We start from the raw sequence: 26,366 nt of genomic DNA, 5'->3' as shown, positions 1-26,366 counted from the left end.
GGTCGCTTTCCAGTTACATACACTTTTTTGAAGCAGGGGAAGATATGCCTTTGAAAAGGTTCCAGCTTTATCCCAGACTCATTTAAAAGGGTTTCACATGTCAATTGGATAGGATGCATTTCCTTGTTTTGATTTCTCTTTCGTGTATTTATCCTTTCTGCTCTTTGTATCTGTTGTGTTGTATCTTTGTGTCTGTCAACATTTTTTCAATAAAAATCAATACAGAAATAAAGCTAAGAAAGATGAATAACAGGTATTCACTGCCTTCCTGTGCTTTTTGCTTGGTGCATGATAAATTCTCTTAATGTATTTCATGTTTCAGTGGTTCTGTTTAAAGCTCAAAAAAATAATAATTTTACATTTCCCTAGCAAAAATTCTCCAAGTGCCTTCCTACCTAAATGGCAGATTAGTCATGCCAGGATTAAGTGCATCCTCACAGTAGACATCCTCTCATTCCAGCTCATGACAATTAATGGTATGTGCATTATGTCATTAATTGCTTCTTTTTTTTTTTAATTGACATTAAACTAGTTTTTCTGAAACAGTGAGGTATTTTAACATGTGAATATACAAGTTTATCAGACTTGCCACATGCAAAACTTTCCTCTCTCACCTAAGAATACATTACAATCAAAATTGCTAGGCCTTGTCTACGCTGGAATGTCACTGCGGATTACTTCGCTTGCTTTATTTGCAGTGACTTACTTATATCACATTGAAATGCACTCATGCAACTCTGCTGKGTTGGCCTAAGATCCTTTCCTTGTTAATCATTGCATCCACAACTTTGTGCTTGTTTGAATTAGCTGCTCAGCATTCTCAGCATTTATCATGTGGTGCAATGTTAAATCACTCAGCTCTATAATTTTTCAGCATGCTGTGGCACGCTTACAAGCAGCTACAGGAATCCTGGGATTGGAGGTCAAGCTCAGGGGCTCCTAAGAGCCCTGTCCCGCCAGCACCATCTTCCAGCTGCTGCCAGGCAGTCTGGAAAACACAACGCTGTGACGCTATGATTTGGATAGTCACTGACACGAGCACGGTAGAACGGGGATGTCCGGCCAGCATCAGCGAGTGCGACTGCACGRCGCTTGCAGAGCTCGGGGGTTTTCCACAGTCACGATTTCCGTTTGGGCCTCTGAGCCGCAGCTGCGCGGACAGCGATGATCCCACCAGGCCCAACAGGCCGTGCTCCGAGCCGGCAGTCGCGACACGCGCGCTTGGTTGGGGCTGAGCGCTGCGAGGGCAGCGGCGGAGGCCGGCAGTGGCTCCGAGGCACAGGGCGGCCGCCGCAGGGCGCGGGGAAACGGCAGCTCCCAGCGGAGGCTGCGGGCAGCAGGGAAAGGTGCAGTCGTGCCCCAGAAATTTATTCTGGGGTGTATGCTTGTTTGTGCTCACACGATTTGGAAACGGAAAACGGGAGAGGTAGGTGCAGGGGAATTCACAGGGTTTAACTGGTTGGCTTATTTGGCAGCAGGGTGAAAGCTGAGTGGGAAAAAGGTCTACTGGGAAGCAAGGTGCCCACAACCACGCGGGCCTCCTGCAAGGGGGCTTCACCCAACGCTGCCCAAAAGGCCACGTTTCCTTTCAGGAAGGCCACAACCCCTGCCAGCCGCCCGGGGAGCTTCCTCCGGGCAGAGGTGCTTTTGTGCGGGGCGGGGGGCACAAATCGTCTCGGCGGCCGAGGCCGGCGCGGCGGGGTAGAGAGGGGGCAGAGAGGGGCCGGCGCTGCCGCCCCCCTCCCGCCCTCCAGGGGAACGCCGCAGAAGCGCGCGCCGCGTTCGCTCCGCGGCGCGGCAGCTTGGCCTCGCCGGCTTGCCGTACTCGGCGTTTGGCGAGGGGGACGCCGTTGTTCTGCCGTTGCCGCCTGCGGGACTTCCGTGCTGGCGGGGCSCGCGCCGCCATGGCGCAGAGCGGGCCGAGCGTGACGCTGTCCCTCACGCTGCCCATCACCTGCCACATCTGCCTGGGGAAGGTAACGGCGACGCCGCCGCCGCCCCACCCCCGGCCAGCGGGCAGCCGCTGCGCTTCCCCCCTCCTTCCCTCCCAGCTAGGCGCGGCCCGGTGGGGGTATGGAGGTGGGGGGGGGGGAGGTCGCCTCCGTGCTCCGGGGCTGGGGGTCGGGCTCGCCCCCGACGGCGGCTGCTCGGAGGTGCCCGGCTGTGGCCCGGAGCCATGCCCGTACCGGCCGAGGGGCTGCGGCTCTGAGCTGGAGAGAAAGTTGGGGTTGGCGACCCCGTCCCCGGGAGGGGTGATCTCGCCCGGGGAAGGGAGGGGGGGAATCCCCTCGCCCGGGAGAGGCGATTTTCCCCTGGGAGAAGGGGGGGGGGGAATCCCGTCCCCTGGGAGGGGGTCCCGTACCCCGGGAGGGGCCATTTCCCTTGGGGGGGAGAGGGGGGGATTCCCCAGGAGAGGAGATCCCGCCTCGGGAGTGGGTGGGCGATCTGGTCCCCAGGAGGGGCGATCCCGTCTCCAACAGGAAGGATCCCGCCTCGGAGTAGGTTGGGATCCACGATCGAGGAGGGGCGATCCCCTCTCCGGGGAGGGGGGAGGCCATCCGGTCCCCGGGCGGGCTGCCGGCAGGGTTTGTTGCCACCTTTCGGGTGGTAGGGACCGTGTGCGCCCTTGGCGGGCGCCCCCCGGGTTGCCGCTAGAGAGGGCTGTGGGCCACAGGTTCCCCAGGCACCCCTGGTCACCCCCCACCCTCCAAAATGTGCGTGTAACGTTTCAGGGTAACGTTTTTGAGAGGGTTTTTTGTCTACCTCTGATGTCTGTAGAAGCTCGAATGTTTTAAAACATAGGATAAGTTTGTGTTTGAGCCTGGTGCTGTATCACAAAGAACAAGTGAAACAATTTGTAAATAAAAGTTGTGTAACTGAGTGGATTAAGAAAATCATTGAACAATATTCTAGCAGTTTGGAGGAAAAGTTTCATTTTCCTTTTTCTTGTCCAAGAAGTTTTCAGTCCTTTTCTCCCTCCAGAGGGGGAAGGCTGTTGCTAGTCCATTCTTCTCTAAAAGCCCTCAAAACTAATAGCTGTCACTAGTTGCTTCTCAAATTCTTTGCTCTTTCCCCGTTTCTATTCTTTCTCATTTCCCTGTGCCCCCAAACAAAACAAACCTCTTAAAACTCAACAGAAATTGCAAGGGAGGAAATAGAAATAACCTTTATGTTCATACTCTGGCATTTACTATCCTGTTTCTTCCTACCTCACCTGGCCTGTACTCTGAGACCTTTGCTGCTTGTGTGATAAAATGACAAAAAGATTCATGTGTTTGATGTGCAAAATAGGTGTAGCACAGGTGGTAAAAGTAGTCAGACATCTCCCCTTCTCAAGTGCGTCAATTCTGACAGAACGCAACGATTTCAGCAACCATGTTTATGCATTCCTTGGCTTTTCTATAGAAACCAAATAAGGTGTCCCAACTGTGGTTCTGTTATCTCTCCTTTTCTATATACCTGTTTAGTATGAATGGAGGAGAACACAAATTAACTGTTTCTGTGATGCAGAGTGGATTTTCACTCTGTACTCAATAGCTTTGTTGTATATTCACTCATATAATGCTATGAAGCCATTGTCTCATTTCAAGCCAATGTCTCATACTTTCACTTTTAATTCTGAAATCAGTCAGGAATTGATATAGCTGAGTTTGTACCGGAAGAAATTTCCACACTCTTCTTTCCTGGTATCTTGCATTGAACTAATATGTTAACATTACAAGTGAATCTTGTGGTGACATCTGTAGTTAAGGTCACTGAACACTTTCCTTCTTAAATGCCTGAAGTTATTTAAACTTTGGCAAAGTTGGGCTGCTCAGGCTGCCTTTTTTCTTATGAATCTTTGCCTGCAGCTTGAAACTTCATTGAAAGACTTCATCAGGAAAAGCTTTTCTGTTTTCAAGAGTAAGGTTAGAGGAAGAAAAGTTTGTTTTGTTTAATACTGAGGGAGCAGTTTTGCAGTTTTTGTCCTGTTTTGTAGAAGGGAGCAGAAAGTGGAATGGAGGGTTGACATATTCTAGTACTTCTGTGGTTTGTAGCATAGGCATCACACTTMTTATAAGGCCCACCCTGCAATCAGAACATACCTCTTCATATATGTCTGCAAAATTTGCAAAGGGTTTGATGCAAAATAGAAACTTTAACTAACATGTTTCACTATGCATAGTGGTGAGACGGTAAAAAGACATATCAAATAGAGACTCATTCAATAATGTCATCCACTCCTTGTATTTAATGAAGCAGAAATCTTGGGAGAGTGAAAAATGTTAATCCATTTTGTCAGTATGTTTGCAAAATGGGTAAATAAGCATTTATAACGAGTTAAATTGCTTGAATAAATTTCATGTTTGTAATCTGAATGTTCTTTTAGCATAGCCTTCTTAACTTCATTCATAATCGAGTAGATCAGTATCCAAGTGGCTGAAACTCAGAAAAAACTTTCCATTATTTCAGGCCTTTCTTTTCTGTCTGCATCAAACTGTTAGGATTATTTGTTGTGGAATAACAGAAGGTCTCTTCTGTTGGTTTTAGTGCTGACAGCTTGCAAGGGCTTGGGCATACAATTCTGTATGCATTGAACCCCCCTCAGATTTCTAGGGGTTCATGCAGTAGTATCAGCATGCCTTCCTCTGCATATGCCTGCTACTCAGTTAATGCTGCTTAAAGGTCCAGAAGTGCCTTCGAAATGACCTAAATGTGTATTTGAGGCTTCAATGCATGTCAACAGCTTGATAATGTGATCAGTGTACGCGTTTTGAGTGGAAAAAATTTGGAAGTTACTGAAAGTCACCCACCTACTCAAGCCTTACCAGATAAGCTGTAGTCTTTTTAGTCACTGTGATCGACTGAGGAACTGAAACTGTGCTATAATTCAAGCAGAATGTAATGCTTTTTTAGTAATGAGTAGATAGTGTTACCTCCCCGCCACCAGCTTGTGGCAGCCGGTGGCTTACAGACTTCATGAAGAGAAGTTGCAGCCCATCCATTGTGTTTACTGACAGGATTTTCACCAGCAGCTTCTGCTGTTGTTGCATGGATTGCTTTGTGTGGATTCTGAGCTAACAACAAAAATCATAAACCCCAAACCTGAAATGAAGCTTGTAAAGGTGTGTAAATCAGAAGCACTGGACCCTAGAGAGTAATAAATGTGACTTACTATTTTGCTAGAGATATGGAGTAATTATTCACTTGCATGCCAGGTTTGGGGTAACTGAGGGTCTCTTGCTCCCCTGGGAGGAGACTTGCGCTCCTGAAATGTCTTCTACTGTTTAGATTCTATAATTTTATTTTGCTTTATATCCTATCATACCTATGTAACTTTTCTCAGACTGCTTCTGAGTAAGAAAGAAGCTGGTCCGGAGAAAATGTTTCCTGGGGTTTTTTGTTTGTTTGTTCTTGTTTGTTTTCTTTTAGCTGCTGGTGGGAAAGCTGGAAGAGGATCTCTTCTATTAAAAAAAAAAATAAATGACAAAGATGTATTTTTGGTACTTGAAATTGTAATATTTAAATGCTTTCAGAGCTGGTGGGTGAACACTTGCATTAATCATAAAAAAGCCTCCTTAATTAGAGGTGAGAGTCTGCAGACACTTCGAGAAATCACTTAGTCTTTTCCTATTTCACACCTGTAGTAACTTCAGTTTCTGTTTGTGTACACACAAATCCTTAGGCTCTCAGGACTGTCATACTGGAAGTTTTTATAATGTTGTGAATCCTGTAATGTGACAGAGGCCCGGAAAGTAAATTGGGGAATGACCTGACAGAGCTCGGCCTTGAATCAGATCCAGGTGTATTTCAGTGATAAAATGCTTGGGTTTTCTTTGGTTTTGTTTGTTTTTCTTAGCTTGTGTAACAGTGATGGTGTAGGTGTGATTGCTATAGGACACATCCAGTCTGTTTTCCAAAGTGGTTATTAGCTGTCCTTTTCAGTTGCTTCCTTTTCCCTGCCAACATTTCATCTTTCTTTTTAGTTTGACTACTTTTCTAGCAAAATGACAGAGGAAAATCTTGAGGGTGATAGGGCTTTTAAAAAGTTGTATGAGTTCTCTTGAATTTGAGTTTTAAGTGCTTCATAAAAGCAATACAGTAGAATCTAAAGTAATAGATACTACTGCCTGTATGTCTCAAAATAGATCTCTAGGACAAAGATAGTGATGGAGGAATCAAATAATTATTTTTAAGAACCCTAACAGATATTAATGGTAAGTCTTGAGAGACTTGAGAGTGCCTATTACTGTAAGCTATAACATAAGCTTCAGTAAGGCATAGATATAGGGGAAATTTTTTTTTTCCTTCCGTATCATATTTGGTGCTTCTATGCTTACTCACTTTCAAACAGGATTTATAGTTAAGTGACAAGAGAGAATAATGCATTGTCATTAATATTTTCTAAATGTTTGTTTACACTGCTGGTTTGGAAGGGAGGAAAGCTTGTTGAAAGGATCTGCATCTGATTAGAATATTTAGGCTTTCAGCTGCCCCATCCTTAGGTAATGACTTATTTAGCAGTAATGCATATTTAGCAGGAGGGTTGAATTAGTAATTACTGGTTCATATTTCTGCTTTGTGGATTTGGCCCTTATCCTTTTTAAGGTTGATTTCCATGCAGCTGATTATGTTGAGGCTAAATGTAATCTGAAATCCTGTCTGTTTCAGTGATGCCTCTTCCAAGGCAAAGTGTTGGCTGTTGCCAGAAGCAATCCCCCATTCCCTCACTTTTGGAAATTAGTTAATGCTATGTCTTTTGGTCTCCTTTTACCTAGGGTGGGAAGTGCATTTCACTGGAGTGGCTGGCTGCAGTTTTAGGGGTAATGGGGTGAGGGGGTACAGTTTGGAAGTGTGCCTACCGCACTGTCTATTGATGAGCTCTTGGAATCAAGGACCTTAGTTTTGCGAAGACGGTTATAGTTTTGGTGCCACCAGTGTTGGAGAAGCTTGGCACTGTGAGTCAGGAGATCACTTCTAGCCCAGTAGAACAATAGTGTCTTTTTCCTGTTTATGACTAGATTTGTATTGAGGAATTGGGGTAGTATGTTTTCATACTTCATTACCTGTAAAGGTTTTAAAGTATTCATAGCATCTCTTTGTTTGCTTGCTCTTTTTCTTAATGCTAAAAGGTCCGTCACCCAGTCATCTGTGTCAACAACCATGTCTTCTGTTCCATTTGTATTGATGTGTGGTTGAAGAACAATAATCAGTGTCCAGCTTGCAGGATTCCTATCACACCTGAAAATCCCTGCAAGGAAATTATAGGTAAGGACAACTTTTGGCTTTGAACTTTTGAGCTCAGAGATGTCTGGATATTTTTTTCTTTGTATTTTTTACCAGTATTTAAGGAAGAACTGACTTTAAACGTTTTTAGAAGTGTACATAACTGCAAGGTAAGACTTCCAAAGATGAGGCTTATATTAATGGCTTGATTATTCACAGGCAGCAAGTATCCAGCAGCTCTGATGACTGGGTTTTTTTAGATCTTGGTTGGATAGTTCATTTAACTGGAAGAAAAATGCATCACACTTCAAATACTCTGCCTGTGTATTGCAACCTTTTGAYCTAAGAGGGCATTATTTAGCTGGGAAATAAAATACTTCAATACAGAATTTTGAATGGGCCTGTGGTCTTCTGTTTTTGTTTTCCCTTTCCCTTTTCTTAATTTTTTTTAAGAAAATGTCTCCTAAAGAAAGAAAGAAGTCAAAGATATAAAACTTGAATGAGGATCTGAACTTCCCCAGAGTTAGGAAATACTGGGATCTTGATTTGAGGTAAAAATATCAGCTTTGCTATTTAGTTCTATGAGGGAAAGATATGTCTAAACAATTTTACGTTACAAACTTGTACAGTTTTGTGCTAAATAAATGTAAGTTTGATTTTTCCGCCCCCCTGCCTTCTTTTAATACTATGATCTTCAATAAAATAGGATTCTATCAACAGAAATACAAGTTTGAAAGTTTTCAAAAGTTGTCTTTCTGCTTTGAGAGGATTTTGGCATCTAAACATCATTAATAGATACTCCCTGTCACCTGTTCTGAAAATAAAAGGGATTTAAAATCTCCCATGGTAGTTTGGTCCATAATTCAGCTGTATATATATAGCTGATAGTATGAAAAACACTTTAAGGTGGGCTACTAACATTGAAATGACTGAAAAAGAAACAGTATTAGTGATTCTTTATCCTATGCTGCTGTAGGAGGAACAAGTGAAAGTGATCCTGTGTTTAGTCCAACAGTCAGAAAACACCTGCGTAAAACCAGACTTGAATTACTCCACAAAGAATATGAGGTAGGTGTGTGGGAAGTGTTGTGACCTTCCACATGAACCACAACGGATAAATTACTGTGTACAGGAGGTCTTTTTGCTTTCAGGGTTATGGTGTTGTTTTTATTTTTTTATTATTATTATTTATTTATTTTGAGCAAAGCTTGATACTGAATCTACATAGAACTCAGCTGCATTAAAATCCCATCTTCAGGTTGAGGTTAGGAGAGAGCATTTGCTGTTGGTTGAAGTGATCCCATTAAAGTCAGCGGTGAAATTCTGTCTAACTTACAGGTAGCCAAGTATAGCCAGTTCCCAGGTAGCCTGAAAATTTCCACCCCCAGATGAGATGAGAGGGTTCTCTTTTTATGCATAATGATTTTTTTGCTTTTTGAATTTTTGGGGAGGTTTTTTGATTTACAAATACAAACATCTTTTGAAGTAATTCCCTGTTGCTCAGGAAGACTAAATTTGTTTTTAAAGGATATTGCCCACTGGAATCTACTGGCATAGGTTAATTTTTAATTGTTGGTGCTTTATTGTCTTCTGAAAATGAATGAATGCCTGGCAGTTTGTCTCCACTCTCCTGCTGAAAAATATTCTCTTAGGAAGAAGAGAAAAGTTGTTGATAAGGAATATGCTTGATTTGTCTTCTTAGCTGTTGTTTCCTTAGTAGCAGCTGTATGAAGACATCCCATATTTCTCCAGGAAACCTGTCTCATAGCAAGGGGAATGAGAGAAAGGAAATGGACAGTGTGTATATCCCCACCATTATGAAACTTAGGGTTGTCCTTTATGCTAGGTATGCCTATAGTGCAGTTTCTTTCATAGAGGGGTCAGAAGAAAGTTTCCTGCATTTCTATTAAGTCACCTCCAAAATCCTACAGATGGGGATAGGATAATATAAATCTCTTCCAAAAAAACCCTTCCAATTTTAAAATGGTTGTTCGCATGCTGGAAAATAAAAAAAGTAGCTTGATTAATGCAAATATAGCCTGGATGTATGTAAATGCTATTATATGGCTTGCTTGAGCACTCTGAGCTTGAGCAACTCAAGTATTAGCATGGTAGACAGTGCAGAAGACATGCTTTCAGGAAAAATTATTCCTTTTACCCCTTAAACAATGGGTTTTTGAAGTCAGTGCTTCTCTGTGGCTCCCCATTGATGCAATTAGCAGCCTTGTTTGCTGGTCTTTGAGAATCTTTTCCTTGGACTTTTCTRTGTTGGTGCAGCTGTTACTGTTGAGCAACCTCTTCCAGGCAGTGTTGTGTCCATTTTTAATCTAGAGACTTTCAGCATCTGAGCATGTGATGTTTCAGGATGTTTCTTGCATATCATGCTCAATTAACAGCAAATGAGTCAGCAGAGGACACCCTTAAGAACACACTTTATGCAGGAGATCATCCCACCGAGTGCCCTAGTAATAGATCCTTGTTGTTGAATGCTCTAAAGCTTGTGGTCTGCCAGCCAGCTTGTTCAGGGTCTTGTATGTAATCAGGGGATTCCCTTCAATGAAACCTGCACTATGTTTCAGCATCCATGTTGATAAAATCCTGCCTGAAGCACAGCACATAAGCATACTTAGCTTTGTGTAAGTAAAGGCATGCATTTGGGCTTGCCAGAGAGCCAATGTTTCTAAAGTGCTGTGGGAACTTGCCAGTATTGTTTGTTAATCTGACTTGTTATCTTAATTCCTGCGATATTTTAATTTTTGGTGCCTTCAGGATGAAATAGAATCCCTGCAAAAAGAAGTGGAAGATCTGAGAGGTAAAAATCTCGGTTTACAGACACAGCTGAAATCTCTTCTGGATCCTACAACATCAGCTTTATCTTGCCAAAGTGAGGAAAATAGCCAGTCAGCAGACGAAGCAAGTACCACTGGCCCAGAAACCCTGGAGGAATGGAGCAAAAAGCTTAAAGCTGCCAATGATATATGTGAAAAAGTGATAGATAATGTGGAAAAGTTGAAGGAGGTAATAAATATGTTTCTTCAATAGTGCTGCAGTGTAACTGTTTTATGTTGGTTAAACAGGGGTGAGAGTTAGCATGACCTCTGGGTACTTCATAGATCCAAAAGGCAGGGCAAAAATTGAATTCCAGTGACTGTTGGCATATCATAGTATTTCCATAAGCCTTAGCAAATGTCAGATGTTATTGCTTGTTCTAGTGAGTCTTGTATGTGACTCTTCTTCAACTCCTCTGTCATTCTATGGCTTGGTAATTGGATTATAGTAGCACTTGTCTCCAGTATTGATGACCAGATTTCTAAGGCTTGCAATAATCTATATAATATATCTATTTTACAACATTCAGTGGCCAAACGTGGTACTATTGGCTGAGGCAGATTTTGCACTATTGCCCTCCCTGCTAGCCTATATTTTTGGTGCAATTTGCTGAGACAGAGTAACTTGACCCTTTGACCTAAAATAGACAAGCTTCAGCATTTTATGACCAAAAGATCCTTTGCTGGAAACCTGCAGCTTTTTTATACACCTTAACTGTATTATAAGACAAAACTTCAGACTGCAGAAGGAGGGGTGCAGGAGATAAAGAATCATGTGAAAATACAACTAAATAAAAATATCTTGCAAAATCTACCTACAGGCACCAGAAGAATGGCCTCAAACATTGAATGAGAACAAAATTTCAAGGTGAATTTGAAGGGCAAGTTGGAGAAAATTTGACTTGCATTTATTCAAAATGCTATCATTATTTCTTCTGTTAGCAATCCTGGATTGCCTCCTGCAAAAGCTTTATGTATTATGTATTTAGGATACATTAGCTCTTTTTTTTTCTTTTTTTTTTTAAACTTTTTCTCTGCCACAGACTCAAGGGGCCACATCATATGGCTCTGCCACTCTATTGTCATTAATAGGATGCCTCTAGATTTGCCTCTGTGTAGTCTAAAGCAAATTCTCGTCTTGATTAGACTGGATATAACCCTGCTTGATAAACAGGAAAAGTGAGACAAAGGAGCAAACTGAGCCCCAAAATTCCCTTTTTAGTAACTTGGTTGAACTCAGACTTCAACTTTCCAAGTCAGGGTGCATACCTCCTGCCCTCCTAAGAGTGTCCCAGGAGCTTCAGAGTCAGTTGCAGTTGGAAGAGGGGGATTCTTGTCTGCTAGGCTAGGCTTTTTTTTTTGGGGGGGGGGGGGATGGGAGGAGAGATTTTTTCTTATGCTAAATTGTAGTGCCTCCTTTTTGTGGTGATTGGGGTTCTTAACTTTCTCCCTGGCTCAGTAAAAATAAGAATGTAGCAATGTTTCTTTTGTTTTTTGTTTTTTTTTTTCTCAGTGTAACTTGAGCCTTAGCAAAGTATGGTTTTTATGTTTATGGAGTCTTTGGATTTGGTTAAGGATTAGATCCAAATAAAGATATAGATGGGTTTCAGGGACCAAGTCCAAAACTGTGATCTGAGCACTCTTCCCATCTGTTTCTTGCTCAGCAGCTGCCCAGTTCTGGAAGTACCTAAAGCCACTTGGCTCTTCTTTTTAACCTTCTTTCACTTGTGAGTGTGCACTGAACAACCCCAGTCTGAACAGCATGGCACCCCTTTCCTCTTACACTCAATGTGGAACTAGAAACCTTCTTACTCCTAAAATACCTGACCCAAGAACTTAGAGCATCCATCACACTCCCCAGTGAGACAGGGTCCCTCAGAAAATGTGGATGCAGCCACTTTCTTTTTAAAACCAGGCTGAATGAAGAGACGGTGGCCACCTTACATCTTTAATATCCATGGGCAGAGACTCCCAAAGTAGGCATTGTGACTTTAGATTTGCTTTGACTCTATTCAAAGCAGTGATACAAGCTTAATAATAAAGCAGATGAAATTCACTCACTAATAGCACAGTTACATGAAATCATCAATCTAGATGTTGTACCACAACTGGGGATCCCTTGCAGATTACTGGCTTAGAGGCTAGAGCACTTGCTGAGGAAGCAGGAGATCAGGGAGGTTCGGTTCTGCCTCGCCATGTGCCAGGTGGGTGTCCTACCTACCAGCTCTACACAAGTCAGGCAGTCTCCTGTTTAAGCTAGAGTTATGTCACTGGAGAGAGAGAGCAGGCTTTGTCTGTGTTGTTGAATGGTTTGGTGCTTCTTCGGAAACAGGCGGTCCTGGATTCTTATTCCTTGCTTTCAGGGTAGTTTTTTGTATTTTGTTTTTACTATACAAAATAAAAGATCTGTGACACTTGGACATCCAAGCCCTGGGCTCATCCCTTCTTTATCAGAAAGTTCCATTTACTCTTTCTGGCCCTGGGAATCTTGATTTCTGTGTTGTGTGTCATCCATGTCCCCCCCGCCCCTCGTCTTAGTTTCATCTGGAAAGGTGGCTGGAATACTTCCCTTCATCCTTTTGTTATAGATCAGTGTTTAGGGTTATGTATCACTGCCCCTGGCTACTTTTAAGTCCTTTTATTTGTGAAAAGACTCAGGTGTGCAGACCTCTAGCAGAGATTTCCAGACATGCTGTCCTCAGCATTTGCTCTTGGCTAACTCAGAGTGGCTGCCTAATGTTTGCTGGGGCTGTTTGTATAACTGTTTTGCTTTCTGCCTCTCTTCATGCACAGTTTGAGGCTTCCGATGAAGTATGTTTCACTCACAGGACCAGTTGCTTGGCTCCTTCTCTGGATCTAACCCTAGATTATGTTTTTAGTGTGCAGTGGAAGTATCGTCTCATTGAGGCTATGAGTTACGAGTCTTGAACCATTGGTGCTGTTTTCCGCATATGGAGATTGAGCAGACTTATGAAGTACAAAGAGTATTTTCTCCTTGTTAGGATGGTGGCATTCATTGTTCTGAAACAGGGAAACTTCTCTTGATATGAAGTATCTTGTTAACAAGTGTGTCTGCTGAACTGAGAAGAAAGAATTGACCTCAATTCAAGGAGTGAGAAGGGTTGTGAATCAGAAGTCTTAATCATAACGTCATGGAAAAAAGTGAAGAAAGACTGTAAATAGCTTGTCATAATGGATTTACATCCATAGGATAACTGTGCTTTAAAAATTACAAACCAAAAAAACACATGAGTAATCTTACTCTAATTTGAGGTGGGGGAAGCTGTTCAACATCAGTTTTGCTGATACCTGCACATTGTAACGTTAATGTACTTGAAGTATTTAGTCATGTGGAAAAAAACCCACAGAATTGCCATTAGTACATCCCCTTAATGACTTTCTCTACTAACTAACGTAGCTGTGTTTATTTCCCTAGATAGGACACTTGCAATGTATTTTGGGAATATAAATAAAAAATGTCTGTTCGCTATTCAGTTTTGCAAGCCATTTCCCATGGTAATTTTTTAAGTGGTGTCCCTGTCTGAGGGCTGTTTCCTGCCTTCGCATTTCTGGTTCTGTCTCTTTAAAAAGCAGAAACAGCTTGTCTTATAAACATTAGAAGTCATTTCTGTTTTACTGTATACTTAATTATTTTTTTTTTTACTTTTTTCCTTAGGCAAATAAGAAACTGAGCATGGAAAACAATAGCCTTTTAAGAGAGAATTTGCGACTAAAAGCTGAAGTTGATAGTAGATCACCCCAAAAGTATGTAAATATTTTAAAAGCTACCATATTTTATTTATAAACTGTTTAACTGTTGTAGGGCTTTAACCTAAAACTGTGGTAGTGTACGTGGGGTTGTATATGTGTCTCCAAGGTAGACTTTGGTATTTATACTCATAGATTTGTGATACAACTTACAGAATAGCAGCAAGTCTTCAGTGAAGGAATATACACTGACTGCAAATGATGATGTCCTTGTATTATCTGGCCAGTATTGAAGGGCTGGATTTATTGGTCAAATTCTACAATTAACTTTCTTTTGTTATAGAAGAATTTCATTTAAATCTGGTATCCTTTTGTCAAAGTAGAAGCCCTGTTACAGAGTACAGAATTTCTGGCTCCTTGTGTTTGATTCTGTTTTCTTTTTCTTTCCACTCCCTTCAGTGTTTATTCTGTGGACTCAATTCCTGATTCAAGGAAAGTCCCTGATAGCTTTCTGTCTGGTCAAGGTTTGCAGAATCAGGATTCTGTAGCATGAGGACATCATTCCCAGAACTGATGTCTGTGTTTAATTTTCTGCCTTAAGCAGTTAAAACATCATTGACAGTGACCTCAAAAAACAGAAATTCTGTCATATTGATTACAGTTGTGTGACAAGGTGCCTTTTCTTGGAGATATTTCATACACATTTCTCCAATTTCTGATCCGTACATGATCTTATTTTTAAATTTTCATTCTTTTCTCTCACTGGTTTTCTACAAGTATAGCCTGCCCGACTTCAGCCAAGCTATTCCTGGTTTAGATCTTAGAAAGCTAAGGGCAGCATTAGCCTAAGGTTTATACAGTGCTTTTTTGGGTGGAGGGGATGACTTGGGGGGGGGGGGCTTTTTTGTGTGTATAATGTGAGAGGAGAGCTCTCCGGATTTTGTTCTAGCTCACAAGTCACTTGTTTGAAGATGAAATCCGTCTTTGTGGAGCGCATACTTGCCATCCTACTCATCATTCAAAACCACAGGAAAGGAGATGCGTTATCCTTGTGCTATAAGGTTAAATGTACGAAGGTGCATTCTGACCTGATGTTCCCTAGCACTGTTTAAGGTCTTGGTGATGGAGAGGGATTTTGTGAAATATCTTTTTCCCATATGATTCTAGAGTGAGTTGGCAAGGGTGGCAAACTTGAAAAGTAAATAGATGCAGCTAAATAAATCTTAGAAAAGAAGGATTAGAAGAGACTAGATCATCTATCTCGATTCTGCTTTACTGAGATGAAGTGAACTTCCAGTGGAGAGAATTTCACAATGTCTTCTAACTTTTTTGCGTTTTACCTTCCCGTTGGTCAGAAAAATTAGATATGTGGGGAAAAAAAAGTTTGTTTCAGACTGTGTATTTTCTCATCTTTTGCCCATGTGGCCTAAAAGAAGAGCTGTTCACTTTCCTTCTTAGAAGTACCCAAATGTTATTAGAAACTGGACAGTGCCAAGGCCTGTTTTGTAAGCCAGAGGCCAGCTGGATTGGCCTGTCCGTGTCTGTACTATTAAAACTCCTTCCCCCTCCCCAAATCTCTAAAACAAATAGTCACATCTTGCCTGCCTGTTGGGAATGGTCCAACACCCATGGTAACTCCAGAGCTGTGCCTGGATATTGTTTGGAGTACGTGAGTTGAATTAGGTTTAAAGTAGTTCAGGAACAGTTCTAACACTTTAGTTGTTCAGAGAGTTGCGTGTCTGCACCCTGCCTCAGCCAACTTCAGCTTTAGTTCTGCTTTGAATCCAGTGGTGTGTTTGCATGTACTACAAGAATGTAAGTATATGCAAGAAAAAACTTGTGCCTAACAGATACACTGAGACTCCTTTTGAAAGGTTCTTCCAGTTCGTGTGGCAAACTTTGATAACTAATATTTTAAAGGTCTTTCAGGTAGGCTTCACACGCTGTACAGTGACTGCAGTAACTCTATTGCCTTATCTTGCTTATGAAATCCAGAACTGAGGACATACATATTAGATTCCAGTAATGTCATTATAATTAATCTTTCTGTGTAGATACACTGACTTACTCATGCAGTTATTTTTGTTGTACTTCATTCAGATTGTTCTGAAGATAAGTTTTGGGAAAAGCTGCTGAACAGCTTTCTAGTGCAATTTTAAGTAGTATTGAGTCTTCCTATTTAATGCCACTACTATTGTTTCTTTGTCGTGTAGTTCTTAGTGAACCTCAAACTGCCAGGTGTGGAATCAGGCTTAAACCACTGGCTTACATAACTAATACTTGTATCAATTAAACTATTTGTGAAAAGATTTATAAGTATTCACAGTCCCATTAGCCCAAATTGTAGTTCATTTTGTGCATAGTGACACTGAAGCTAAATGTTACAACCCAAAGATTTTAATAGGCTCTGCTTTATAGCAAAAGAAACACTGATAGCAGGTGAACGGTTCCTTTATAACACGGACTTAACTTCTGACTTACTTCACAGGAAAAATATAATTAGCCTTCTTCAATGGTCAATAAAAAACTTTCCTTTTATCATAGTCTTGAGTTGTTTTTTTTCTTCGTATCCATTAAAACCTTCTGAAAAATGTCACGAATGTCAATAAAATTGACATTGCAGCAGTGTCAGTCTTGGTTGTTGTTTTTTTTTTTTTTACACAATTTTTAATTGACAATGCTGATTCATCAGAAATTTTTTCCTGAAAGGTTTTTTTTGAGGGAAAAGTTTCTCAGACCCACAGTTCAATTTTAGATCAAAACACAGATGGGAAGGCCAAGACCTTAACCAGAATACCAAACCATCTTTTAGTTGGGATATATGTCTGAAAAGCAAAAGGGGATAAGTTTCTGGCTCTGATTCTTACCAGAGACCTGAATTAGTCTGCCATTTCTCAGGCAAAACAGCCTGATGATTGCTCTTCAGGTAGCACAAAAATTTTGGAAACTCAAGTTTTGCAGGATGATAAAGCCCTATTACATCCAGTTCTACTTAAAATAGAAAACTGTTAGGTCTATTGGCAGAGCACAATGAATCTAAAAGCATTTTTGGCAAAGGAATATTTGCTTTTTACCTGAAGGAAAATAGCTAGTAAGTCTGTCTACTCCAGGGTATAGTGTATTTTATGAATGGTTAGATTCAAATTAGCTTGAAACAGACTTCTAAGCTTCTTAGGAGGCCTTTCCCTTAATATTTAATTTCTTCTTCCAGTTAAAATCCCAGTCTGAAAAACTATCTGTGACATGCAGAAAATTGTTGCATTATCTCTTAGGTTTTGTTGTTGTTCCCTCTTTCTCCAGTTTTACTGTTTATCTTGTCTTGATTTGTGACTTCAGTTACCTCCGCACTGAAATCCAAGGCTGTTGACTTTTTAGGAATGTGTACAACATTCACTTTTTGCCCAAATCAAATATTTCCATTCATGCCACACTATTTAATTCAGTCTATATTTCACTGAATTTCACTGAGCCTGCAAATGAGGTTCTGGTAACACATGTCCAGAGTACAGAAGGAAATAATGCTTCTGTCTTCCTAGACAGAAAACTGGTCTATTCTCTATCTCCCAGCAAGCTTGCTGTCCCAAAGGAGTGGTTATATTTGAAGACCAGCTGCAGTGTGGCCTTGGAAAAATTAAATGCTGCTTTGTAGCCTTCAAAACACCTTTGAGTTCTTGAATCATAGCGTTATTCCCTGAGGAAGCACCCATTGTGGGTGTAAAAGTCTAAAATCTTAAGCAGATTTTAGCTGGTTCTAGCTGTTTTTTTGAGTAGTTCTGAAGTTATCCTTTTTGGCCTGGTATGCACCAAGGTTGGTGCAATCTGGCTTTCCTATGTAGAAGACAAGTGCTGCCTCACTGAAAGATGTGAAAGTGCTTTTGTCTGAATGTTTTGAGACTTAGTGCATTTGTCTGAATTCTCCCAAAGGCCTAAGTGAAAAGAAAAGCTATTCTCAAAGAATCTAGCTTATTTGGACTGTTCCTCTCTTTAAATCCTGCTGCTCTGCAGTCATCCAACAAACAGGAAAGCTTAGCCTTACTCATATGATATGAAGGAAATAAACTTCCCTGGTGCTTAAGAGAGATTTCATGAAGAAAGGCCATGTGTCTTCAGATGGTTTTGTAGTCTGTGAACTGGACTCTGAAATGAATTTATTGCACAGTATCTGCTCATGTTGGAAAGACCTTGTTCTTTTACAAGCTTAGAAAATTACCAATGGTAAATGTTTCTACTACACATTAGCTTTCAAGAAGGGTTGTTGCACACTTTCTTCTGTCAGCCAGTCTGGTGTGCAAAATGGAAAGCAGTAACAGACTGTATCTAGGGCTTTTTTGCTCAGTGTGACCAAGTTCCATTACTGATCCAGTTTTTCTGGTTTCAAATCTTAAATAGAGCAGTACGGTTGAGGTCTATTTCTTGACTTATTTTTTGCCTGTCAGGAACGGGCCCCATCTGATAGTATCTGAAGGGGGGTTTTCTTGCTTAAAGATGACTATGCAACTCTTGTACACGATCTTCTTAAAATAGTGTGTAACCTGGAATATTGTCAAGTTGTTGCAGTGGATCACCTTTCTATAGCCAGCTGGCGTAGAGAATGGTTACAAAACTCATTGTCATCCAACTGCATCTGGTACAAGATATCACAGAACAGGAGAGAGGCTGTGGAAGGTAATAGGGCTTTTCAGCTGTTTGTTGTGACTTTCTGTTTTGGTTTGGTTTTTTTGCCTCTACCTACAGACCCCAAATCAAAATATACACATAAATGGGCCCAGGTTTGGGTGTGCACTCTAGAATTGCCCTAATTTCAAACTGTGAGGAGCCATGACTATACACTGTCTTTTCCCACTCCCCCACCCTTAGTTTCTTTTGGAAGTTGCCTCAGTTACATGAGCAAGAGCCACAGTTTGTTCCCCAGTCTGGATTATCAGGTGATTAGAATTGGAGAATCATCTTTTCCCTAGTATCTTGGCAGGCCCAGTGTTCTGTATATGGTTATATAGGGAAAGTCTATTTGCTGCAGCTGCTTAGTGTACCCAAAGGTAAATGTTTATGTGAGGTTTTGTGGTTTTATACTAAGTCCATATGGAGTTAAGGACTTGACAGACCTGCCATGACCAGTAACATCTGAAAATAAAACCTTAAAGCTGAATTAGCAGAACTGAGGTAAGAAGGGAAGAAATAACTGTAGAAATTTGATCTGTTGTAGATGAGAGACTACTAAACTTGAACCCAAATTTCCACAGCTTCTAAATGGACACCTTCAGAGGATTACTCAGACAATACAGCTATGTTGTTAGTTCTTCTTTGACACTATAGATGAGAGCTGATTGCTAACTTTGTGATTTCTGGTGTCAAGTTAGAATGCTATTGGGGCAAGGGGAAGGACTCTGGCTGAAGAAAGGGCCTGAAACATGAAGTTCATTTGCCTAATAATAGGCATCCAGTGTCACCTAAGGCACCATACCATATCTAATACATCTTCCCAGGGCTGGCAGCTGTGATAGAGGACTTATATGAGACCTGTATCCTTCTAGAGTGATAGCTGGAGGCCAGGGATTATCTAAAGACCTTAAGTCATCTAAAATGTCACTAAGTGCCTATGTTGAATGATCCAAATCCCACCTGAAAAACAGTAGCTCCCTTAATATTTAAAACCAAAATCTGAGTTCCTTTTATTAAAAGGGACAGTAAGTCAAAGTGTTGTATATGAAGATGCTTTGTAACTGAGCACTATTTTTTCTGGGCTTTCAACTTTTAATAGAAAGGATGTATTTGAAACAAATATAATGAAATACAAACTCCTTATTTACGTAGACACGACTAAAGAACCAAACCCTGCCACTGAAAATACTTTCTCCATGAGTGAAGTTAGGAAAAGTATTCCCTATTACAAGTGTACTAGTACCTGTACTTCTGCTACTGGATGTCTCCACTCGTTTCCAAGAGTAAAATGGGTCAGGTGCTTTAGGGAAAATGACTTATCTAGAGTGTCAGGACAAATTTTAATTTATTTTCATGTAATCGTACTATATTTTATGAGTATTATTATTGTCATCAGGCCATAACTTTTTGGCTATGACAGCTCAGCATACTGTTGAGGAGGAAGGAGAAGAAAACTCATGGGACAAGGGTTTGGGGAATGGGGAGGGTTCTGGCTACTTTAACCAAAAGTGCATGTCTTATAAACTGTCAGCTGACCTGCAAGCCCAGTCTTTAAACACCTAGGTCATCCTTGACCTAGAGTAATTAGTTTAAATATGTGCATTGTGATATGACTGYCTTAAAAACCCATGAAAATCTGGGAAATAACTGCATGCAAGTCTCAAAGCAGGAACAGAAAGCTACTGCTCGAATGCTTAACTGCAGAGGTAACTATAGGCAGTATGTCAGATGCTCTGTTTCTAAAACCCAAATTTCCCAAACACATACCTCTACAACAATTAACATATTAGTGAAGCCCTTTGGCTTTGAACAACATAGTGTATTTTTTTTAACCTGAGGACACTTGTTCTCAAGTTGCACTTGCGAATACAGTTCTTCTTCCTCGTAAGCAAATCTCCAACTGTCAATAACACTGTTTGCATAGAAAAAAAATTACACCCTTCTTCCATTAAAAAAAGAATCGGCAGGTATGCATATATATGTAAACATGCTTAATTTCTATGTCAGTGTCTGGTACAGCAGATCCTAGAAAATTTTGCTTATTTTATATAAGCATTTTTCCACATCTTGCTTGACTCTTAAACTAATTGTGGTTTTGTATCATTTCTGATATGCTTTTTTAAGCAATATAAGTTTTGTTGATTCTCTAGGGCTGTGTGATTAGATCTGTTAGAGGAAGGCAAAATAAATACTTCTGAATCTGCTTGATCTAGGAAGCAGGGAGGATCTTGCTTGGCCCTTGCCATGCTACAGTGGCTCCTTTAATATTTTAAACCAAAATCTGAATTTCTTTTATTGAAGGGGATAATAGGTCAAAATGTGTTGTATATGAGGATGGTCATTTCGTTGTAATCCCCTTCAGTTGAAAATACAATGCAAAATCCTTGAATTCCCTATGATTCTGCTTTTATCTGCTTTCATATGGGAGAGGGAGGAAGTCTTGTACAACTTTCCTTCCACTTTCCTCTTGCACACAGCCAGAAATGGAGGAGCTGCTGCAATGAAATTAGAAAACTTGCTGCCTGTAAAGTGAGTAAATGAAAAGTGAGCCACCTTCATTTTTATTATCACTAGGGACAGGGAGTTCTCACCTTGATAGAATTCCAATAAAAGCAACCTCTTTGTGTGCAGGGGCGAGGGGGACTCTTAAACTTTCTTTTTCTAAATATAAAACTACTACCTTGCCACTTCATGTCTACAAAGTAGTGAATGGCAGGTGCAGAAACTAACTGAAAACTTGGGCAGATCTGATTTAAAATGTGATCTGGTGGCAATTCAGTAGAAGAACTGACTTTGCCTGTTGTATGACTCTTACCCACCACTGAACCACCTATGCCAAAATCATCAGTCCTGTAAATACTCAGAAGCAGTTGAACGGTGAAGTACCTCAGATCTGGTCACTAATGTCCGGCTTGCTCAGTGATTGTGATACCCCTTCTTCCCCTCCCTGATGACTGCACACTTGACTACATTGCAGTTATAGACACAGCAGTTTCCTATTGCTTTGTGTTCAGGAACTGAAGAAACAAAACAGTTTGATGCCCTTCTGGAAATGCAGGCATGGTTTTGTGGCTATTTTGCCGGTAGTAGTCACAGACCATGATATACTGCCTTCAGACCTCGTTGGTCTGAGTGTTGCAGTAGGAGCATCTCGTGATGGGGTGAGGAGATGGAATGGGGAAGTTATGGGGAGGATGGAAGGGGGATTTCCTTTGACTTTGGGGGGGGAGGGGAAGAGAGAGAGAGACAGACAGACAGACAGACAGACTAAGAAACAGGAGAGAAATACCAGGCAGTCTTTAGTGCTGAAAGAGCAGATAAACCTGTGCTGAACATGGAGCTGCAGGGTGGAAAGTGGGGATTAGCATAATCCCACATAAAGAATTGTCATTTCCCTGTGATATAAACACCATATGTGTCAGAGTTTTAGGTTGGCTGCAGGTCSTTCCTTCCCTCCTAATAATACCAGAACTTTAATTGTTTTTTTCTTTCCGTAAATAGAAAGTCTCGGATGGAGCAGGGAATTCCCTCGTGCCCACCTGTCAGTGACAGGTTAGAATTAGTCAGGGCATATAGCTGAAACCTTCACCTGCCCTCTAGGGAAGGTCAGTTTTGAAAGCTGGTGGAGGATGGGGGGAAGATGAGGTCTGTATCTTTGCAGTTGAAAATGTGCTCAAGCTGGAAGCCACAGAAACACACAACCTTTGCAAACCACAAGTGGTGTTTTTTTGTATCAGAGTCGAGGAAGAAATTAGATTGTTCCAGGTGTAAGGCTCAAAAAACAAGTAGCTCGGAAATAAGTGGAAGTACCATCCATGTGATGGTCAGGGAAAAGCTGTCTATCTAACAGGAACATAATTGAAATGGTCTACATAAGTATTTAAAACCACCACAAAGGACCATTGCAATTTCTGAATTTCATATTGGCATTTTATATTTGACAAGGTGACATTGTGTAAGAAATGTGTTGTAAAACACTGCTGTGCTGTAGGAAAATGATTGAATGTAAATATTTCAAGATGTGGACCACTGTTCAAATGTTATCATAAATCTTTGCCATTGTTTTAGGGGATAATTCTTCATGCATATTTGAGTTGAATTGATAGAACCAGCCCCTGGAAGGGTAATCTGCTTGTTATTGCGTTACTACTGCTAATAGTTTAATTTTGGCTTTTCAGGTGTTCACTCCCACCTATACATTATATATGATGATTTTTTTTCATAAATAGCAGTGATTTGCAGTTCTAATTTTTGTTTTCAAATTAACACAATGTATAGTAGCTTTGTCCTTCTTTGAAATTAACTCAAAATGCACCTGGAGAATCTCTCTTTTTCTGATTTAATATCTCCTTTCTTTTTCATTTCTTGCAGGTTTGGTAGGTTTACAGTAGCTGCACTTCAGTCCAAAGTAGAACAGAGTGAACGTGAAATGAACCGCCTAAAAAAGGCACTGGAAAGAAGTGATAAATACATAGAAGAAATGGAGTGTCAGCTTTTACAGCTGAAAAGCGCAGGCGAAGGAACCCAAACTGTGAGTACAGTTAGTGAGAGATCACTTTCCACAGATGCTAAAGGAACTGAGAGCATTGAAGAAGATGTGAGACATTTGAAAAACCAGGTCGAATGCTTAGAGAAAAAAGCTTTGACTACCAGTCAAAGTCCTGAAAGTCTTGAACAGCTGACAGGTGGTGGAACGTGTTCAAGCTCTTCTGGTCAAGATGGTTCGAATGGGTCAAACACTCAGTGTGCTCTAAAGAAAGAACTGTTTCCAGGATGTCAGGGAGTTCTCCTAGATGAAGGCACTACAAATATGGATGCCTGCTTAGAACAGCAGTGGAATAAAATTGAGGAATGTACCCCATTTAAGGATGAAGAACTTTATGAGCTTCCAGCACCATGCACTCCTTTTCTGTCTCTCAGTCGCCTTCAGTTGAACACTCCTGATGGAAAAGAAAACACAAGGAAACCATCATCCTTTCTGAGAAAACTGAAATTTGAAGAGTTTTGTGACACTTCAGATGACTGCAGCAAAGATTCTCCAGAACACAGCACAAGCAGCTGTAATAGTGAAAAGAAGCTGAACTGTTTTACTACAGGAAAATCAGGTTTTTGGGGGACCTGCCCAGCAAACTTTTCTGAGAACTTAGATTTTGATGAATCAGAGCAAAATACAATAGCTAGTCAGTCAGATGAAACACCAGCAAAGTCCAGTGATAAAACAAGTTCATGTTTACCTAAAAAGTTACATACTCTCTGCTCTTCTGAAATGAACCGCACAAGAACCTCCAGTGAGGCATCTATGGACGCTGCCTACCTCGATAAAATTTCTGAGTTGGACTCAATGATGTCTGAATCAGACAATAGCAAGAGTCCATGCTATAATTTTAAGTCCTCTGATCTTGATAATTCTTCAAAGTCAACAGAGTGCTCTAAGCTTCTGAATGAAACTGAGAAGAAACTGGAAGAAATGGATGAGGAACAGAGTATGAAGTGTCCAGAGGCAAGTGACCCATCAGTTGACAGAACTGGCTGGAAACCTGCTATGTTTTCCATTCTCTCCCCATCTGAGCTAGATATGAATGACCACTTCCCGTTGTTTGCAGGCCAGAACGTAGCAGCTAGTGAAATCAAACCTCCAAACTGTTTATTTCAAAGAGAGTTTTCCCAGAGTTTACTGTTCAGTAACTCACAGAGGCTTTTTGAGGAACAAAAATTTGGTTCCTGCTTTTTAAAGATGTCATCTGACCTGCACAATCAGCTTAACACTCCTTGGGTTTCTCCCTTTATTCCTGAAAGGAAAAATAAAAATATTAGTCAGTCAACCAAGAGGAAAATTCAGAGCGGCCTTTCTAGTGCTAGTCCATCGAAAACTACCAAAAACTGATTCTGGTTGGAAATAAAAGATGACTCAAAGTTGTCAACCTGCGAATGCTTAATACTTCCCAAGTGAACTTCATTTTTAATGACTTCCATGCAGTCTGGTCCTGTCTTTTTTGAAGCAAAAACTGAATGTTCCCTTGCCCCTAACAAGCTCTTTCCTAGGGAGGAACCATTCCAGATTCTCTTCTTTCGCACGGCATTTTGATTACTTGGATATATGTTTGGGTTTTTTTTTTAGTTGTCAGGTTACATGACCTTCCGGTGGTGAGCACAGTTAACGGCTTCCTTGAATAGGACAGTTTTAAGTGGTCTTGTCAAATCAGTCATTTATGTAAGGGAAGAACTTGTTTTAAAGGTTATGTTTCCCATTCCTGAAGGTTATGTGTTGTGCGTGCAAGGCAGGTGCTGGCTATACTGTGGTTTCATGAAATTGCTATAAAACACTGTCAGTTTTGCCCTAAAACTTGTCTCCCAGAGAAAATGTTGCTGCTTAGACTGTTTCATAGCACTGTACTGTACTGAAACTTTTGTTTTAAGTAGATATAAGGTAGCAGCCTCTTTCTTTTCAGGGTTACAGCACTTCAGTTAGAAAATGTCTCTTCTTTAAGATTGCAAACATGGCTTGTATTTTTGGAAGTTAAGCACAATTTTTAATTTTGTTCCCAAAAAGCATTGTTATTCTGAATGTGTTCAGTATGCCTGTATAGATGATAAAAATGGGTTTGTATGCTAATGACTTGTTTACCTAATGTGCACTGAACATTTTACATTAATACTGTACCATTTTACATTAATACTGCATGCTTTTTTATGTGAATTGAATAAAAGATGTTATAAGCACTATAATCCTTGATGTTGCCTCAAATATTGTATTAGCAGAAGAAGAATTGGGAAACTTTCTTTTTTCATAATTTTGAAAATATCAAAGTTTTATAAGACGTAAATGTGAATTTATTCACAAAAAAAAACAAATCTTCCTTTCTCATCCTTGTTAGACATATTACCATTCTAGTGTCAGCATAAATGCAGTTGATGGAAATGGCTTTCAGCCTCTCTGGAGGTGACTCTTCCATAATGTATTGCATAGGTCAACATAATGTGATGCCTACTACAGGCAGGCGACCTAATTAAGCAGCAAAGAAAAATTGGTGTCTTTGCATTATTGTGCTTAAGATTTTCTAAAGGCATATTTAATTTTAAGATACGGGTTTTTCTSTCTATGTAGGCCTTGATGGCATTTCTTACAGACATCCTTGATTCATCAATAGGTATGATATGAAAAATCCATACACTGCCTTTAGGCCCCTTAAAGAGGGGGATAATCACTTGGAAAGTTTCAGTAGACTGGCTCATCTTTTGCAAAACATCGAATCGTGTAAGCAGTTTGAACTGGAATTACATTTCACATTGTAATATGTGCACACATTCATGCAATTTGTGTGTTCATTCTAAAGTGGGACTTTTGTTTTTTGAGAAACAGCTTTAACAAAGATTCAACATTTGTGCCATAAAAGCAAGCACCCTTTCCTGGTAACAGACAGTATGACTTTTTGCTTTTGGATATTACTTTCAACATACTTTGTGAACTTTAATCTTCACAGAAAAGTCTCATCATTCAGCTCTAACTTAGATTTTTCAGAAATTAAGAAACTGACTAAACTGTCTGGACATGAGCTGCTACTTGATTTGACTAGTTTCTTCTAAGAAGTCAAAAAATGTTACCTTGATTTGACTCTTTGGGAGGTAGGAGAAGCAATGAGGGAGTTTCAGACTTCTCTCAAATACTTTCTTAAAATATCCTTGGGTTGCAAAACAATCACAAAGATAAACATATGGTAAGTAAGTGATGAGGTCATTGGGTTTTTTTCATTGTGGCTGGGAGGATACCTTTGGGGGCTTCGTGGCATGCTCTGGAATAATTCTGATACACAAGTAATTTTCATTGATGAGAGCATGAATAAAACTGGCGTCTTACCTGAAATCAAACTAGAATAAAGGAAAATAATGCCACTACTTAGTCTTTTTGACAGGAAACACCACTTATTGGCTTATCCTTCAATATGTATATTTTAACTTTACTTGTCA

General features: G+C 40.5%; 1 protein-coding gene across 2 annotated transcripts; it reads left to right on the top strand.

Annotated features, from left to right (window-relative positions):
* The first annotated feature begins 1,354 nt into the window (after positions 1–1,354).
* RNF219 (ring finger protein 219) lies at positions 1,355–25,127 on the top strand. 2 transcript variants are annotated; one of them, XM_026055974.1, is made up of 6 exons: positions 1,355–1,426; positions 7,113–7,248; positions 8,183–8,274; positions 9,976–10,224; positions 13,711–13,799; positions 22,773–25,127. In XM_026055974.1, the coding sequence occupies exons 1-6, from the start codon at positions 1,382–1,384 to the stop codon at positions 24,283–24,285; spliced, it is 2,124 nt and encodes a 707-aa protein (XP_025911759.1). In that variant the 5' UTR covers positions 1,355–1,381; the 3' UTR covers positions 24,286–25,127. The 2 variants fall into 2 exon arrangements, with proteins under 2 accessions (XP_025911759.1, XP_025911758.1); XM_026055973.1 differs by lacking the exon at positions 1,355–1,426 and adding an exon at positions 1,890–1,976.
* Positions 25,128–26,366: the final 1,239 nt, after the last annotated feature.

Source organism: Apteryx rowi, unplaced genomic scaffold (assembly GCF_003343035.1).
Source record: "Apteryx rowi isolate R43461 unplaced genomic scaffold, aptRow1 scaffold_1282, whole genome shotgun sequence".
NCBI lineage: Eukaryota > Metazoa > Chordata > Aves > Apterygiformes > Apterygidae > Apteryx > Apteryx rowi.
Note: the sequence above shows the minus strand (reverse complement) of the source record. Positions and strands in the feature narration are given on the sequence as shown.